Raw genomic sequence first — 13,903 nt, 5'->3', positions numbered from 1 at the left:
ATTTATTTATTTTTTTTTATTATTATACTTTAAGTTCTAGGGTACATGTGCATAACGTGCAGGTTTGTTACATATGTATACTTGTGCCATGTTGCTGTGCTGCACCACAAGAGCATTTGTAATCTCTTAATCTACAGTAAGTGTTTCTCCAAGGATATGCTGTTGTTGTGATACCAGCATATTGAAGATAACTTCCCTTTTTAAAATCTGATTTTTTTCTAGTAGCGTATCGTTTCTAAGAAAAGCACACTCTCATTTAATGTGTAATATATCTGAAGGTGATAAAGTACAAGCTTTTATGATAACAGAATTTGGTGTTTTCTTTTTTTGTTTTTATTTTGAGATGGAGTTTCGCTCTGTCACCCAGACTGGAGTGCAGTGGTGCGATCTCAGCTCACTGCAACCTCCGCCTCCTGGGTTCAAGTGATTCTCCTGCCTCAGCCTCCTGAGTAGCTGGGATTACACGCACCCATCACCATGCCCGGCTAATTTTTGTATTTTTAGTAGGGACAGGCTTTCACCATGTTGGCCAGGCTGACCTTGAACTCCTGACCTCAGGTGATCTGCCCTCCTTGGCCTCCCAAAGTGCTGGGATTACAGACATGAGCCATTGCGCCTGGCCCAGAATTTGGTATTTTCTAAGAAAGTGCCCATGTAGTCAACATTTGGTGTGGATGGAATGACATATTCATGAAGGGTTTAAATGGATAATTTGTCCTGCATAGTCCCCATTGCTTCTCCTGCAGAACAAAATGGTGGCAGGTTGACTTTTGCCATTATCCATCATTGGTGTAGCAGCAGTCATTTCTGCTAACAAGGGTGCTTCACACACAAATAAAGAGGAGGTCAAAGAGAACTATAGAGCTTTTCTGAATGCTGAGTCGTATGATCTAAGGGAGTTCTTATAGTAAACATAGTATCCAAGGAATAAGAAATGATTGATACTGTTACTTATGAAACATTCTGTAGTCACTTTTGTATTTCACTAATCATTACTATATCTGTGAATTACAGAAATAAAGAACAACAATAATATTATGATTAAATATCACCCTAAATTCTGGACAGATGGAAGTTATCAGTGTTGTAGACAAACTGAAAAATTAGCACCTGGGTGTGAAAAATACAATCTTTTTGAGAGCAGTAAGTATTCATTTTATTCCATAATTATATTGTGCTTAGAATGAACATATTATTGGTATGGTAAGAAAGTGACATGGTTTTGATTAAGTACAGCACACTTTCTAGTACAGTGTAAATGTAGGGTAGGTGTGTTTTTTAAGAAAAATTATATTTAGTTACAGTGGGAACTTCTCATGGAATCAAAAGGTCTATTTTAGGAAGCTTTTATCACAATACTGAATCTTGTTCAAAATGAATCCATTGAAAGTGTGAGCCTAATGTGGCACTGTCAGCAGCTTTGAAAAGCATTAATGTTCTTCAACAAATAAACCAAGATGTGGAGCTAGAAACCTCACGTAGCAGTGCATCCACAGTCTGATTAGGGCTGTTCTCATTTTGATGGGGTGTAGCAGTATGGATTTCAGTAGTGGCTTCAGTCTGTTAGAACAGTAAGATGTCATAATGATACTCATATGTAAATGTTGAGATGAACAACAATGTCTAAGGTTAATTTTGACACCAAAGACCCTTATAAATCCTGGGAATGAGAGACCCTTAGTCATAAGCTAAAAATACATGGAGATTGTTAAGTTACGAGTGCTGTAATAGGACACCCATAGTAATGATTGGATATACTGTTTCCTGCTGGTGCCATGCAGAATGCCCACTGGGTCCCTCAGAACTGACAGAGCTTCTGGATATGAGCAGAACTACTACTTGGCAGGGATGCTGTATTATGAATGAGACCAGAGCAGATGACCTTCTCAGTCCATCCAGCCCTCAGTTCTATGAGTTCTGGCACCCTGATTCTCTTGGGATATCTTGACATTAACTTAGCACATTAAAGAGGAAGCCCAAGTTTCTAAGGCTGTTATTGTTCCCTATATATTTTTTAATGTCTTAAGGTTTGGTACTAGTGAATGCACCATCTGACCTGCTGCAAAAAGTTACAGTGACTTAAACTAGAGTAGACTAGTTTAAGTCATGTAATAGTTTAAATAGACTTAAACTATTTCAGTCTCATGTAATAGGTGGGTGATAGGTGGGTGATCTGGGCCTGGGGGTATTCCTGCAGTGGTTCCTGAGGTTGCTGCAGCTCTAGCAGTCTCTCTCTTCCTGGAAGCAGAAAGAAGGGGGTCAAGGATGCCCATGGGAAATCCTTTTAGGGATGAAATCTAAAAATGCACACCCCATTTATACACAGAGTCCTTTGATTAGAATTTGGTTCCATTGCCACACCTAGCTGGGAAACAGTCTTTATCTTAGGTAGCCATGTGTCAGCCAAAACTCTAGGACTGTGGACTGTAGAGGAAGGGACAGTCAAAGCTGATTAATTTCTCAGTGTTGTCATGATTTCAATGTACCGTTTGATTCCATGAGCATTGTTGAGTCCCCAGTTTATGCAGTGGTGGGAATACAAAGAACTGACCTGGCCTCAATCCCTGTGGCATTTATAGTCTGTTCAGAAAGTCAGTAATACAAACCAGCTATAATAGCAGTTTTTAATTCTGTTCTAGAATAGAGATACAAGCAGCATACACCAGAGTTGGTTAGAGTGTGCTGCTTGTCTATGTGTTAATTCCCACTTTTCCTTAAAACTACCAATATCTTATTTTTATCAATTATTGGTAGATAGCATTTTAATCTGTTTTTGTTGTTGGCATTTTCAGGTATAAGAAAAGCACTACCTCCAGCACCAGAAACAAAGAAGGTAGGTGGTCTTTAGCTTTTGAGAGTTAATCTTTACATTTGAATTCTTTAAGTCTTAAGTTTTTATAGTGTTTGTGGCTTATTGAGTATGGGGTTTATTCATTGATGTGACACAGGTTTCCCCTAGGACCATCTCAGAAACAGATGTGCTATAGCTTATTTCAATTTTTTGTAGTGTCAGATAATACCAATTTAATTGTATGAGATTTTACCATTGGAGATCCTGTTATCATCTGGCATTTTACCTCTATTTTCACTTAAAGAGTTATATTAAGAGGAGTGGGACTTTAGAGAAATATTTCAGTCTTAAGACCATAGTGTGACAAAGAAGTGACTTCACTGATATTATGATATGCCTTTCAGGAGTGGGGTATAGTGGAGAAAACATGCACTTTGGACCCAGTCAAGACCTGATCTGATATGAGTGACTTTGAGTGGGTTACTTAAATCATTGTTACCTTAGTTATGAAACAGGAATTACAATACTCTTCTCCATGAGAGTTTGTTGGATTATAGTAAGTAGACTTGAGGTTTCTACTTTATTCTGTGGTGAAGTATGACTCATTTAGCATTTTGATTCATGATCAATTTCATATAGAAGACTAAACTTTCAAATGTTATCTTCCTTGTTTAGCGAAGGCCTCCCCCACCAATTCCACTGGAAGAAGATAATAGTGAAGAAATCGTTGTAGCCATGTATGATTTCCAAGCAACAGAAGGACATGATCTCAGATTAGAGAGAGGCCAAGAATATCTCATTTTAGAAAAGAATGATGTTCATTGGTGGAGAGCAAGAGATAAATATGGGTAAGTATTCCCTCTCTGTGTGTGACATGCAGTGGGTGGGTGGGAGTCAAGTGTTGAGGGAGAAGAAGATGAGTCGTAACTATCGTGTAATGAGACTAATTCCACCAGCCATAAATGGAAGCACACCTTATTACTTTGTAGTAACACAGTCTTTTCTTCGTGGTCACTCAATAAATGCAAATTGAGCAATCACTTCTTTTCAAAAGTTAGAATACATTGGTCTCTTTCTCATCTGATACATGTTTAATTTGATTATTTTGACCTTGAGGGAAATTAAATTTTATATTTTGTCCCCACCTGCCATAAGTAAGTAACCTTAGATCTTTCTAAGAAATAGTTTATTGTAATTTTTTTCTTAGACTTTTTCTCTCTCTATATGTACACATGTGTATGTGTGTGTGTGTATGCATACACATACACAGTGTAATGAAGCCTCTTCTCACTTTTTTCTCTCTCTCTGTCTCCATGAATATATGGAGGAGTAAAAGAATATATATATATATGTATGTGTGTGTCTATGTGTGTGTGCATGTGTTTGTGTGTGTGTATATATATAATATATATATATGTACATGCAGGAAATTAAACAGCAACCTTTTTTTTGTACAAGATAATTTAGGATTTAAAGAAAACAGTCCTTTCAACCCTATCATTGATAAATGTATGGGCAGATAGAGGTAACTATAGGGTATGAGTATCTTGCAGGCTTCATAAGCAAACTCTGTATCCTGTGTTTACCTCTGCAGTACAATCCCACTTATACTCTGAGTTCCAGTGGATGAGAAGAGGAGAACTTTTTGTCTTGCCAGAGCACACTCTTCTTCCACCTGCCTTCTCACGTCCCAGCCCCATTCCCAATTTCAAGTTGCTGTTCCTCATTTCACTTCTGGAGAAGCAGTGGAAACTTCTGGTTTAGGCAGGATCCTTCTCTTCTGCTTGATTCCTAGGCATGGTGCATATCTGAGTGCTGTTTTGCTGTGCATTATTAACTTATTTGCAACTCTTAACCTTTTATTCCATGTTTACAAGAAGGTTGTCACTGCTTCTCGTTATCAGATGCTGTGTAAGATTGATTTCTATTTTTAATTTTTTTTGTTGTAGAAATTTTCAGACGTCCAAAAAGTATGTAATAGTATAATGGAATCTCTTGTTGCTTGACTTCAAAAATTACCAACATTTTGCCAGTCTAAATCCTTCCTTTTTTTCTAGAATATTTAAAAGTAAATTCAAGTCATCATGTTATTTCACTCCTAAATCTAAATTCTAAAGACTTAAAAAAAAAACAACAACAAACAAACCACCATGTCATTATCATTTTTTTCCTCGTAAATGTTATTTATTTATTTTTGAGTTATCTTATTTATTTTTATTAATCTTTCTTATACATATGTATAGCTCACATTTGTTTCCATGTTTAATATTAGAAGTGTTTTGGTCTTTTTTTTAAATTATACTTTATGTTCTAGGGTACATGTGCACAATGTGCAGTTTTGTTACCTATGTATACATGTGCCATGTTGGTGTGCTGCACCCATTGAACTCGTCATTTACATTAGGTATATCTCCTAATGCTATCCATCCCCCTTCCCCCCTCCCCACGACAGGCCCCGGTGTGTGATGTTCCCCTTCCTGTGTCCAAGTGTTCAATTCCCACCTATGAGTGAAAACATGTGGTGTTTGGTTTTCTGTTCTTGCGATAGTTTGCTGGGAATGATGGTTTCCAGCTTCACCCATGTCCCTACAAAGGACATGAACTCATCCTTTTTTATGGCTGCATAGTATTCCATGGTGTATATGTGCCACATTTTCTTAATCCATTCTGTCACTGATGGACATTTGGGTTGGTTCCAAGTCTTTGCTATTGTGAATAGTTTCGTCATTATCATTCCTAATCATAGTATTTTAAATAAGATCATCTGTTGACGTTCCCTTAATATTTTTGGACCTGGAGGAAGAGTACAAATGAAAATCCACATAACATATATGTAAGTATTTAGAAATTATAAATCAAGCTAACAAACTTTATCCTCCAACTTGACAAATACCCTTTCCTAGTGACAAGAAAAGCATGGTTTGGATTTAGAACTCTGTGCCAGAATGTTGCAGTGCATGGAAAGCTGGCTCTGGGGGCTACCTCTCTTCTTTCTTCCCTCCTGCCCTGGCTCTATCTCTTGTGTACCATATGGATCTTCCAGCCTGTAAACCCACACTCTTACCACGTGGCCTGCAAAAGCTATCCCCCATCATGGCCACACCTTTGGCCCCAGTGAAAGGGAATGCACATGGCCAGCCAGCACAATTTGTTTTTTGGAAGATGGACCCAGTAGAAGGCCCATGTAGGCCTTGGAAATGAGCAGGGAATTCTGGGGTCCTAGTTACCCAGAAAGGAGCATGGGAACATAGGTCAGAGGGAATATGCACTTTCACAGAGCTCTCAAAAGTGTGGGGTCGGAGCAAGAGCTTCTCTGGCCCACGTGTAAGGATGGAACCAATGATGTAACTCCAGTTTCCCCTGATTAGTGCTAATACTTATTTTTACGGTTGATTTGTTCAAATCAGGACCCACACACTGCATTTTGGTTAATATATCTCTTATGTTTCTCTTATTCTACATTTTTGATTTATTGATGAAAGGAGGTCATTTAACACTAAAATGAGCCATAATCTAGATTAAATGTATTGTTTTCTTATGCTGTCACTTAATATGCCTGTGTTTCTTGTATTTCTTATGAACTGGCAAGTAGAGCTAGAGGCTTGATCACATTAGAAGGTGATATCTGGCTGTCCTACTTTTAATAATGCTAAGATTGCTTAGTGATTCAGGTGTCAGCCTTGTTCCTCTGTCATAAAGTTCTTCATTGGTGTTTACCCTAATGATTTGGGAGTTCATTAATGATTCTTTCTTAGAGTCATTATTTCATTAGGGATTACAAAATGGTGATTTCCTAATTTTGTCATTCCATGTGCATTTACTAGTTCTCTAAAGAAGAACTGCCTCATCTACCAATTCATGTAGTTCATGAAGGAAAGGAAAGATGAAATTTGGATTCTTAAACTTTTACTGATTTTCCGAATAATGAGTTGATGACTGAGCTTTCTCTTGTAATAACAATGCTAACCAACAGTTTATTTTTAGTGTTATTATGGATACTTATATATTTGGTTCCAATCCATTGCCACCATTATTCTTTTTGCTTGAATTGGCCAATTTTAGGTCGATGGTAGCTGTTTTTGGTAGAGGACCCTGTTAGTTTTTCTTTCCTACTTTCTGGCTCAATGAAATGACTCAAGTTATCTTGTATTTTTTTGGGGGGCCAAACTTACAATTTTACATTTTTATTTTCTTTTTTTTTCTTTTCTTTTCTTGTCTTTTTTTTTTTTTTTTTTTGAGACGGAGTCTTGCTCTGTCCCCCAGGCTGGAGTGCAGTGGCGCGATCTCAGCTCACTGCAAGCTCTGCCTCCTGGGTTTACGCCATTCTCCTGCCTCAGCCTCCTGAGTGGCTCGGACTGCAGGTGCCCGCCACCTCGCCCGGCTATTTTTTTGTGTTTTTAGTAGAGACAGGGTTTCACCGTGTTAGCCAGGATGGTCTCGATGATGGAGTCTCGTTCTGTCTCCCAGGCTGGAGTGCAGTGGTGCGATCTCGGCTCACTTCAACCTCCGCCTCCCAGGTTCAAGTGATTCTTGTGCCTTGGCCTCTGAAGTAGCTGGGATTATAGGCATGTTCCACCATGCCCGGCTAATTTTTATATTTTTTAGTAGAGACAGGGTTTCGCCATGTTGGCCAGGCTGGTCTCGAATTCCTGGCCTCAAGTGATCTGCCTGCCTTGGCCTCCCAAAGTGCTAGGATTACAGGCGTGAGCCACCGCACCTGGACACAATTTGACATTTTTCTAAGGAGGACTGGCTCCTTTTAGTCACAAATGATATATAGGGACAGTGGTGATGCTAAGATTCTAATTGCTGCTGGATTGCCATTCCTTCTAGGCCTTTCTCAGTGCAACGGAGCTACCTATATGTACACGTGTGTGTGTGTGTATTATGAGTTCTTACTAATACTTTAAATTCAAATTTAAGATTATAAGGTTTCTACTCAATTTTTAAATTTTATATGTGTATCTCTTTTCTTATGCTGAAAACCTGAGCTCCTACTGACCTGAGAGTGCATCTTCAATTGTGATGTGTGTAAAAGTCATTTGGGGTAAAATTGGACCTTTTTTGACCTGACATAGGTCTTCTCAATTCACATTGATTGGGTTATGACCCAAGAATTTGCTGTTTTAACAAGTGCCCCAAGTGATAATGACCGAAAGGCCAGGAGTTATCCTTTGTGAAACTATTCTATAAGAACTATTGAGGTATTAGAGTGGTGGGTGTTTTTAATCCAACACTTTGACTTTTCTGAATTAGTGGTTTCTTTAACACATATCACCAAAACTGTGAATTCTGGAGAAGTATTGTGGAATGTTGGAGGAGCACAGGACCTAGTCACAAGTCCAGAGTTCGAGTTCTGGCCCTGTTGCTGGCTAATTTTAGGACCTTGGGAAAAAAAATCCCATAATCTTTCTAAGCTTTAGTTTCCCCACCGGAAAATGTGTACGATAATGTTTGCCTAACCCAGAATTTTTGTGGGCACCAAAAGTGAAAGTACTTTGTAAAATGTCAGATGAATTACAGATACTGAATTTTGAGGGGTCAGCTAGTCTTTCTTATAAGCTTTAAGCAATATTATGCTTTATTTCAAAAGGCAATAATTGTTCTTTCTTTTAATAACCTCCCAGTAAAGTAATCTTAGTTTATCTAAAGTACTTTTCTTATTTCTAGGAATGAAGGATATATCCCAAGTAATTATGTAACGGGAAAGAAATCAAACAACTTAGATCAATATGAGTAAGTAAATGTTTATTTTGTGAATGGAAAATCAGAAAGTTTTCATTTTCCTAATTATGTAAGGCATTTTGAAGATTAATGGATATCTTTCATGATTCTTTGAAGGGAGTGGGTGCTAAAATAGCCTTAATTCAGTTGTCTGATGTGGTAAAAGACTGAGAATTAATCTCTATAATATATTTTTCCTGAAGGTACTGTGTGAATGGAGTTACATAAGCTTATGTACATAAATTACATAAGTATAACTGAATTGATTCAAAATAAATCACAGATTAGCTGACTTTGAAATACAGATCATGTCCATTCATTCAGGATATAAGAACAGTTTCCAGAGTGGAAATGTTAATAAGAAAAAATTACTCAAATCAATTAGAGTTGACCTTTGTCAACATTAGTATATTTCCTTTCAATCTTTTTATGATTTTTCAAGATAGAATCATACTTATTTCCTCATACACTTTAATATTCTTTGAAAACATTTTCCTAGCTACATTTTATTTCATTTGATCATAAATTTATTAAATATTTCCTGAGATCTTAGCATGTATCAAGCATTATGTGTGGCCTTAGGGACATAACCAGGCAGATGGCATGTGGATGTCCAATAATTTATGTAATCATTTCCTTATTTGTATGGTTTAGGTTGTCTTAGGCACCTTTTCTATATTAAAAAAAAATGGGGTAACTTCTTGTTTCTTATCTTAAACTGGATCTCTAAAATCTATGTGCTGGGCTAAAGGCTATACATGAACATTGTGAAGGCTCCTGACTCATGCTATCAAATTGCTTTCCAGATAAATTGTATTATTTATATACCCACTAGCAGTGTATGGCTAAGTTGTAATGTGAGGCTTATATACATCGAATGCTCTTTTATTGTCATTCTGAGGTGGTGTATTGATGCTTCATTCACCTCCTTAGAAACAACAGCAACAACAAGCTGTTTCCTTTCTTCATGTCCCTTGCTATACTATAAGTATACCTTAACATCTAAGAAAGGGTTAACAAATTCAAAAAGCCACAGCGCTCAGTGGGGTGTGATCCTCAAAGTAATTTTAGAAGTAGGAGAGAGTATAAACAACATATAAATAAAGTAGCATTTCTGCTCTTAAGTCAGATAGATTTTTGGAAAACTTATAAAATCGTTAGAATTAGGGAAGGTGCTAAAAGGTGAAAACTTGGGCCTGGTTTTAAAGTGATAGCGTGGAGAACTGATTGAAATTGGGGAAAGAAGATGCTTAGAAGCCAGATAATCCTTATCTAAATATGAGAACTCCTTTTATGACTCATGTGATTTCAAATGAGGCTTTTCAATACTGAAGTTTATGATTTATGGCCACGAGTGTTTCAAATGTACCTTAATTTGGAAATTTTCTCTCTTCCGAGGGGTTTTCTTCCTCTGCATAACTCTGGACTTCAGTGTCCAGCGTGGGAGTGCCACTGCATTCTGTTCAGAGGCCAGGGAGTCCACATGGCCTTTGTACCGTGCCTGGTAGACGACCAAGGGGAAACCTGTTCCCATGAGGGCAGGCAGAGACCCTATTCTGTCTTCCTACTCCATGTTCTGTTTTGCTTTGTTTTGTTTTGGCCACAGCCCATCCTGTAACACAATTGTATTAGTCAGGGTTCTCTAGAGGGACAGAACCAATAGGATAGATGTATATGTAAAAGGGAGTTTATTAAGGAGTACTGACTCACAGTCACAAGGTGAGATCCCACAATAGGCCGTCTGCAAGCGGAGGAGCAAGGAAGGCAGTCTGAGTCCTAAAGCTGAAGAACTTGGAGTCCAATGTTCGAGGGCAGGAAGCATCCAGCACGGGGGAAGGATGGAGGCCAGAAGACTAAACCAGGCTAGTCTTTCCACGTTTTTCGGCCTGCTTTTATTCTGGCCGTGCTGGCAGCTGATTAGATTGTGCCCACCCAGATTGAGGGTGGGTTTGCCTTTCCCAGTCCACTGACCCAAATGTTAATCTCCTTTGGCAGCACCCTTACAGACACACCCAGGGGCAATACTTTGCATCCTTCAGTCCAATCAAGTTGACACTCAATATTAACCATCACAACAACTTAAATGTTCTCAGGAATTTACAAAAAAGAAAAAAAAAAAAAAAAGAAAGCCTCTGACAGCTGTGGAGTGAATAGTTCTTCTGCTGTTTGCTTGGGCCCAGGAGGAATCCCAGGCCACAGACTGTCACTGGGCTGAACTCAGGATTCCCAGGCCAGCAACTCCCAGTGTTATCAGTAACCTAGTTCTAACTTCCATAGCCAGTCAACAGTATAGGGAGGAGAAGATCACAGATATCAGTGCTGGAAAAGAAAGCGGATTCATTGTGATGGTTAATAAGAAGATGTTCTTGGTGGGAAGACGGTAAAGGGAGAAGGTAACAGAAGTGAGAGGGCCCTTAGGACTGGAAAAAGCTTAGGATAAAGGCTTTGAGTAGGTGACATAGTTAGAAGGGGCAAAATTAGAGAACAAGCTAAGGTGTATAACTGGTTGGTTTTATGTTTTTCCTTTGTTTCTACCTCTTGTCTTCTTTTCATGATTTATTCTCACCCATTCTCAAAGTTTGGCAAGGGTCTGGTTAAAAGATTCTCAAAGCTTGGCAAGGGTCTGGTTAAAAGATGAAATGCCCTCAAACTTCTTCTTTCCTTATTGACATTGCTATTTTGGGGTAACTAGCTAATCTGAAAAACTAATTCACGTTAGGGTTTTAATATCTAAGAACAATTGACAAATGACCTACAAATTCAGGGCCTAATTTCTAGATGTATAGTTCGATCATCAGAAAGTATTAGCCTCTAATAAAGCTTTTCTGTGGCATGCTTTTTTTTTTTTAAATCCCTACTCTTCAACCCACTGCTTTCGAATTCATTCCTTCCTTCTTTCCTTCCTCCCTCCCTCCCTGCTTTCCTCCCTCCCTTCCTTCCTCCATCTCTTTCTCTCTCTCTTTCTCTTTCTTTCCTTTCTTTCTTTCTTCTTTTCTTTTCTTCTTTTTTTTTTTTTTTTTTTTGTAGACAGAGTCTTACTCTGTCACCCAGGCTGGAGTCTAGTGGTTCAATCTCAGCTCACGGCAATCTCCGCCTCCCAGGTTCAAGTGATTCTCCTGCCTCAACCTCCTGAGTAGCTGGGATTACAGGTGCCCACTACCACACCTGGCTCATTTTCATATTTTTAGTAGAGACAGGGTTTCAATATGTTGGCCAGGCTGGTCTCAAACTCCTGACCTGAAGTGATCCACCTGCCGTGGCCTCCCAAAGTGCTGGGATTACAGGAGTGAGCCACCTCCCCTGGCCAAAGGTTTTTCTTTCAACCGTTGTATCAGGGGAACCTGCCCCAAATAATTCATGTAGGTTCTTTTCTATTTCCCTAAGTGTCGGCCGGTCTGAGAAATAAAGGGAAAGAGTACAAAAGAGAGAAATTTTAAAGCTGGGTGTCCAGGGAAGACATCACATGTTGGTAGGTTCCATGATGCCCCCTAAGCCATAAAACCAGCAAGTTTTTATTAGCAATTTTCTAAAGGAAGGGAGTGTACGAATAGGGTGTGGGTCACAGAGATCACATGCTTCAAGGGCAACAAAAGATCACAAGGCAGAAGGTCAGGGCGAGATCACAAGATCAGGGCAAAACTAAAATCACTAATGAACTTCCACGTCCCACTGTGTACGCATTGTCATTGATAAACATTTTAAGCATTGTCATTGATTAACATTTACTAGCAAGCCTAGTAGTGCTGAAGGAGACTAGGGCATGTTTCATCTCTATCTACATCTGCATAAGGCAGACACTCCTGGGTGGCCATTTCAGAGGCCTCCTCTGGGAATGCATTCTTTTCCCAGGGCTGTTAATTAATATTCCTCACTGGGGAAAGAATTCAGCTGTTTTCGGTAATAAGAGAAATATGGCTCTGTCCTGCCCGGCCCACAGGCAGCCAGACTTTAAGGTTATGTCCCTTGTTCCCTGAAAATCGCTGTTATCCTGTTCTTAAGGTGCCCAGATTTAATATTGTTCAAACACACATGCTCTACAAACAATTTGTGCAGTTAACGCAATCATCATAGGGTCCTGAGGTGATATACATCCTCAGCTTATGAAGATGACGGATTAAGAGATTAAACTAAAGACAGGCATAGGAAATCACAAGAGTGTTGATTGGGGAAGTGATAAATGTCCGTGAAATCTTCATAATTTACGTTCAGAGATTGCAGTAAAGACAGGCATAAGAAATTATAAAAGTATTAATTTGGGGAACTAATAAATGTCCATGAAATCTTCACAATTTATGTTCTTCTGCCATGGCTTCAGCCGGTCCCTCTGTTCGGGGTCCCTGACTTCCCACAACACTGTTGGGCCCTCTTTCCCCTGTCTCCCAACTGCTGCACTGGCAATATGGTTGTTCCCAGCATTGAAATTAGGCTTGGGTGTATATTCTACTTCAGGACCCATTGATTGGCGTAACAGTAGGCACATTTTAACCTCTTAGAATCAGTTTTCTCATCTTTAAAAGATCAGTAGGAACCATTTTAGTACTGCACAGGCTTTGAGACCAGACATTTGGTTCAATTTTGGCTTTGCTGTTTCCTAGCTGTATGCCCTTGAGATATGTTTTACTTCTCTGTTTCTCAATTTTTTCATTTGCAAAACAGCAGTGATAATACTACTTAACCTCCTAAGAGTTGTGAGGATGAAATGAGGTAATAAATGTAACATGCTTAGAGCAGCACCTGACTGCTGTGGCTTGGATCTGGAGACCTCGCCAAGTCTCACGTTGAAATTTGATCCCCAGTGTTGGAGCAGGGGCCTGCAGGGAGATGTTTGGATTATGGAGGTAGAGCTCTCCCCCATGGTGAATGACTTGGTACCATTCTCAAGGAAGTGAGTTCTCACTCTTAGTTCCCACGAAAACTGGTTGTTGAAAAGAGCCTGGGCTGGGCACAGTGGCTCACACCTGTAATCCCAGTATTTTGGGTGCTGAGATGGGCAGATTGCTTGAAGTCAGTAGACCAGTCTGGCCAACATGGTGAAAATTAGCCAGGCATGGTGGCAGGTGCCTGTAATCTCAGCTACTTGGGAGGCTGAGGCAGGAGAATCTCTTGAACCCAGGAGGCAGAGGTTGCTGAGATCGTGCCATTACACTCCAACCTGGGCAACAAGAGTGAAACTCCATGTCAAAAAAAAAAACAAAAACAAAACAATTAGCTAAGCGTGGTGGCATGCACCTGTAGTCCCAGCTATTTGGGAGGCTGAGGCAGGAGAACCACTTAAACCCAGGAGGTGGAGGTTGCAGTGAGCCGAGATCACGCCACAGTACTCCAGCCTGGGTAACACAGCAAGACTCTGTCTCAAAAAAATAAAGAAAAAAAAAAATCCTGGTGCCT

At 39.4% G+C, this 13,903-nt stretch overlaps 1 protein-coding gene across 4 annotated transcripts in view; it reads left to right on the top strand.

The window, feature by feature from the left end:
• The window catches only part of TEC (tec protein tyrosine kinase), a 137,724-nt gene that overhangs the window by 98,523 nt on the left and 25,298 nt on the right, over nucleotides 1–13,903 (top strand). For all 4 annotated transcript variants that reach the window (XR_010586809.2, XM_045392340.3, XM_005554845.5 and 1 more), the window contains 4 exons: nucleotides 1,015–1,143; nucleotides 2,793–2,833; nucleotides 3,467–3,639; nucleotides 8,462–8,527. Coding sequence is in view for 3 of the 4 variants with exons in the window: in XM_045392340.3 (XP_045248275.1) it covers nucleotides 1,015–1,143; nucleotides 2,793–2,833; nucleotides 3,467–3,639; nucleotides 8,462–8,527 (409 nt within the window). In the remaining variant the exon portion in view is untranslated. The remainder of the gene's footprint in view (nucleotides 1–1,014; nucleotides 1,144–2,792; nucleotides 2,834–3,466; nucleotides 3,640–8,461; nucleotides 8,528–13,903) is intronic.

Source organism: Macaca fascicularis, chromosome 5, assembly GCF_037993035.2.
Source record: "Macaca fascicularis isolate 582-1 chromosome 5, T2T-MFA8v1.1".
Classification (NCBI taxonomy): Eukaryota; Metazoa; Chordata; class Mammalia; order Primates; family Cercopithecidae; genus Macaca; species Macaca fascicularis.
The sequence above is the reverse complement of the archived record's forward strand: the minus strand, read 5'-3'. Positions and strand labels throughout refer to the sequence as shown.